This window comes from Habropoda laboriosa, unplaced genomic scaffold (genome assembly GCF_001263275.1).
Source record: "Habropoda laboriosa isolate 0110345459 unplaced genomic scaffold, ASM126327v1 scaffold32, whole genome shotgun sequence".
In the NCBI taxonomy this organism is placed as follows: Eukaryota; Metazoa; Arthropoda; class Insecta; order Hymenoptera; family Apidae; genus Habropoda; species Habropoda laboriosa.
In genome coordinates this window covers 401581-405641 of record NW_017100135.1, presented here as the reverse complement: position 1 = coordinate 405641, position 4061 = coordinate 401581, and the positions used below count along the sequence as shown (strand labels likewise).

Genomic DNA, 4061 nt, shown 5'->3' with positions numbered 1-4061 from the left:
TTAAAAAATTTTCAAAATATATTAAATAAATTTTTGCTCTTATTGCTATGTTCTATAAGATAATAAAATTCTAAATTAGCGTAGTTACACAAAGGTAATGGCACAGAAATAGAATGGCAAATAGTTGACCACAGCTTCTTAAAAATAGGACAACAAACTTTAGATTCCAACCTAAGTTTAAACCCAGATTGCTTACTTACATTTATTTTTACTATATAGCTACTTAAATTAGTAAAAAAATATAAGTTTTTAGTATATGTAATGTAATTTATACATTTTAATAACTTTTCTTTCATAACTTTAACAAAATGCTACATTCTTTGCGTTTACATAAAAAAGAGGAGTTACTACTGCCTTTCATGAAAATTAAAAATATCTTATCTAACTTCTTTTGCCAGTTTAAAACTCAATATTTTCATCAATATCATTATATGTTCTTTGGTTAATTTGTATATTATACATTTTAATAATAATGGTACTCTTTCAAAAAGGTGACTACTTTTTGAAAATTAATTTGTGATATAAAACTAATAATGACAGGTTCAGAGATGTTTGTCACATTTGTTGTGCTGCTTACATAATCCCTTCATTGCATGCTGAATGTTGCATTATCTTGATGTTGTAACCAAATTGATTAATCGGATGTGCTATCCTATTATTAATATCATCCAAAATATTACATGATATCTTCATTACACACAATGCACATTGAAAAAGATTCAAACTATTTTCACGCATCACTTGAGTCATCTATTGTCAAATTAACTGAATTTTTACTATCAGCTGAATTCATTGCAACATAACGTCTTCTAAGTATTTCTTGTAAATCATTGCATGGACTATTATCGCGTCTTACACGAAGAGGTCGTCCTCCAGGTGACCTGAAGAAATTGGTGCATTAAACTAATTTATAATACATTACAATAAATAACTATAGCAAAATATATATAAAGTATTTTTACCTAGCAATTGGCTTCAATTTAACATTATCAATATCTTTGAATACATCTATCATAGATGCTTGAGAAGCAAATGGTCCTCTTTTACGCTCTTCAACTTTATGATCTTGCAAACTTGCTCTTCTTGCAATATGAGGAGTTGGTGGTGGTAGTGGTAATAGTGGTAGTGGTAGTGGTGGTGGTGGTGGTGGTCGTGGTGGTGGTGGTTGTTGTAATTGTGTTGTATTTTCACTATCTGTTCCATTTGCTAAAGAAGCAGTAGATGTATCTAAACAAAATTTAAGTTAAAATGAATGTGAAACACAAACAATGAAATAAATAAATGTTTCATATACACCTACATCTAGATTGTTTATTATTTTTCACTATTGCTGAAACTTGTTCCCTAAGTTCTTGAAGTTCCTGTTCTAAAGCAAGTAATCGAACTTCAGATCCAAAACTAATAGGCTCCAATAAATCTGGTCTAACATTAGACAGCCTAGCATTAAAATATATTAAATTAATAAGTTGTCCAATTAATAAATAAGAGATTTAACAAATATATAGAAAAACCTTGCAGGCCCATATCCATTAATATCTGTGCAATCACCATTGCTTTCTTCATTAATCATAGAACTTGTCATTGAGTGTAAAGGCGTAACACTAACATATATTTTTGGTGGTGGTTTTAAAGGTAACATTGAACCAATTCTACGAACAATGCTCCTCCTTTTTCCATAATATTTTGGTGGTTCGTTCATCTAAAATAAATGCCAACATTTTACATATTTAAAAAGTAATCAAATAAGTAGTAGATGGGAAAAAAATGTAATCAAATATCTATAAAACATCAACCTGAAGCAAAAAGTATATTTTACATAAATTTACCAGACATTATTACTGAATGTGTTGCATGGTTAGTAACACATGGTAATCATACACATCCTTGCTTCGTACGCAAAAAAAAAATACAATCTCTTACCTTCGACATGATTTTTCTTTTTTTTGAAAATTTTTGATTTTGTTACTCAATTGTTGAAACGAAGTACTGATGTATATCCTATACTTAATAGTGTACATCAGGGTCATCCAAAATTCGAAATTAAAATAGCTTCCCTACCATTGACGCAAAGCCAACATCTGACGACAGGTAGTCGTAACCCGAGAGCGCAAACTCCAATGAAAAGCGGCTTAAAGTAAAACCACAGACGAGGTATAGGATAGACCAAACACCTACTGTATTTTTGTGCCCAACGATCTGAAATACCGATCGTGTAAAATATCAGAGCTTTCGTTATGCCCTTTATGATATAAAACGATGAATTTAGGAATTACATACAATCCAACCATCAAAGTCGATAAATTCAGTAGATATAAGGAAAACCTCTTCTGTTTCATCATAAACAAAGATATATCGTCGCAGATGAGACACAGAATAGACGTATCACACCATGCACTTTTTGTCCCACATTACAAGGGCTCTAGAGCTCCCTTACCATTTTCGTGTCACTTCTAACGTTACCGATTCAGAATAGTTAATAGTATAATTAATAATATTAATTATTCAGAATAATTGTTTATTAGTTGAAAAAATGAGTTTCCCATTCATTTCTACTCACGCAATCTAGTACAAATACATATTTAGTCGTGCTTACTACGAAGGATAACTTGTCCAGGCTATATAGCAATACATAAAATGAGTAAGACAAGGAAAGGTATAGGGATAGACAAGGACAGCAAATTTTTAAAAAAAGGTGTAAGTAACGCCATCTCGCGTTTGGTGTCGCGAACTACGACTTTTTAATAGGAACACAATATAAACAGGGGTATTAGACAAGGAAAGCACTAGTGTGCGAGAAGGACAGAGAGAGAACGTTTCCTATTGGTCCGCTGGCCGCCATGCTTCACCTCCCACGGGCTAAATTAAGTCGGTCAGGGAAAAATCATTAATAACTCATTAATTAGGACGATTCTGTGAACTTTTAAGATTGAAGAATGTAGTGTGAACCTTTAGCAACTTTCACATATAGTTTTTAACGCAATAGACCCTTTCAATAATTAGTTATTAACAATTCTAGAGCGTCATGTCGGGACCGATACCGTTTACGTTTATATACGTTTACTGTTTTTCAATAATTTCATAGCTTTCTGCTAAATTCTCGTGCAACTAACTATATGCGTTTGAAAGGTAACTCCTTTGGCTACATTCTCATATAATTTTTATTAACATATTCGGTTTAGTTTAGGAGTTATTAACATTATATAGGAGTGTTCCCTATTTGTCGTACTCGTGGATAGTCAACTGTTATAAATAATTATTAATATCTAATAAACTACACAACTTACGACTACCAAACTAATTGCAGAATGTAGATAAAAGTCCATTCTACATTCTGCATACTTGAAAGTGCATAATTAGTTTCGCATTTCTATTGAAATAACTCCTAAACTAAACCGAATATGTTAATAAAAATTATATGAGAGTGTAGCCAAAGGAGTTACCTTTCAAACGCATATAGTTAGTTGCACGAGAATTTAGCAGAAAGCTATGAAATTATTGAAAAACAGTAAACGTATATAAACGTAAATGGTATCGGCCCCGACATGACGTACTAGAATTGTTAATAACTAATTATTGAAAGGGTCTATTGCGTTAAAAACTATATGTGAAAGTTGCTAAAGGTTCACACTACATTCTTCAATCTTAAAAGTTCACAGAATCGTCCTAATTAATGAGTTATTAATGATTTTTCCCTGACCGACTTAATTTAGCCCGTGGGAGGTGAAGCATGGCGGCCAGCGGACCAATAGGAAACGTTCTCTCTCTGTTCTGCTCGCACACTAGTGCTTTCCTTGTCTAATACCTCTGTTTATATTCTGTGTTCCTATTAAAAAGTCGTAGTTTGCGACGCCAAACGCGAGATGGCATTAGTTTCACTTTTTAAATTTTTTGTCCTTGTCTATTTCTATACCTTTCCTTGTCTAACTCATTTCTCTAGTGCTATCCTTGTCTACACCTATTTCTTTCTGGAAGAAGTGCTATATGTATTCATTATTTATGTGCCAATTAAATAAAATGTTTTATGAAATAAGCTAAACAAATAATACTTATAGTATTAATAC

The 4061-nt window shown here is 32.0% G+C and overlaps 1 protein-coding gene across 1 annotated transcript; it reads right to left on the bottom strand.

The window, feature by feature from the left end:
* Window positions 1-570: 570 nt before the first annotated feature.
* LOC108578596 (mitochondrial fission regulator 2-like) lies at window positions 571-2096 on the bottom strand. The gene is made up of 5 exons (XM_017941963.1): window positions 1921-2096; window positions 1512-1699; window positions 1301-1437; window positions 963-1227; window positions 571-881 (listed from the first exon to the last, which is right to left on the bottom strand). Exons 1-5 carry the CDS (start codon window positions 1927-1929, stop codon window positions 731-733), a joined length of 750 nt encoding a protein of 249 aa, XP_017797452.1. The 5' UTR covers window positions 1930-2096; the 3' UTR covers window positions 571-730.
* Between the last annotated feature and the right edge of the window lie 1965 nt (window positions 2097-4061).

Bases quoted from the DNA above. Each gene is read 5' to 3' on its own strand.
- LOC108578596 (XM_017941963.1), bottom strand. The intron at 1,438-1,511 runs GTTTTTCTATAT...TTTTAATGCTAG, and splicing joins AATGGATATGGGCCTGCAAG to GCTGTCTAATGTTAGACCAG. The intron at 1,228-1,300 runs GTAGGTGTATAT...AATTTTGTTTAG, and splicing joins AAATAATAAACAATCTAGAT to ATACATCTACTGCTTCTTTA.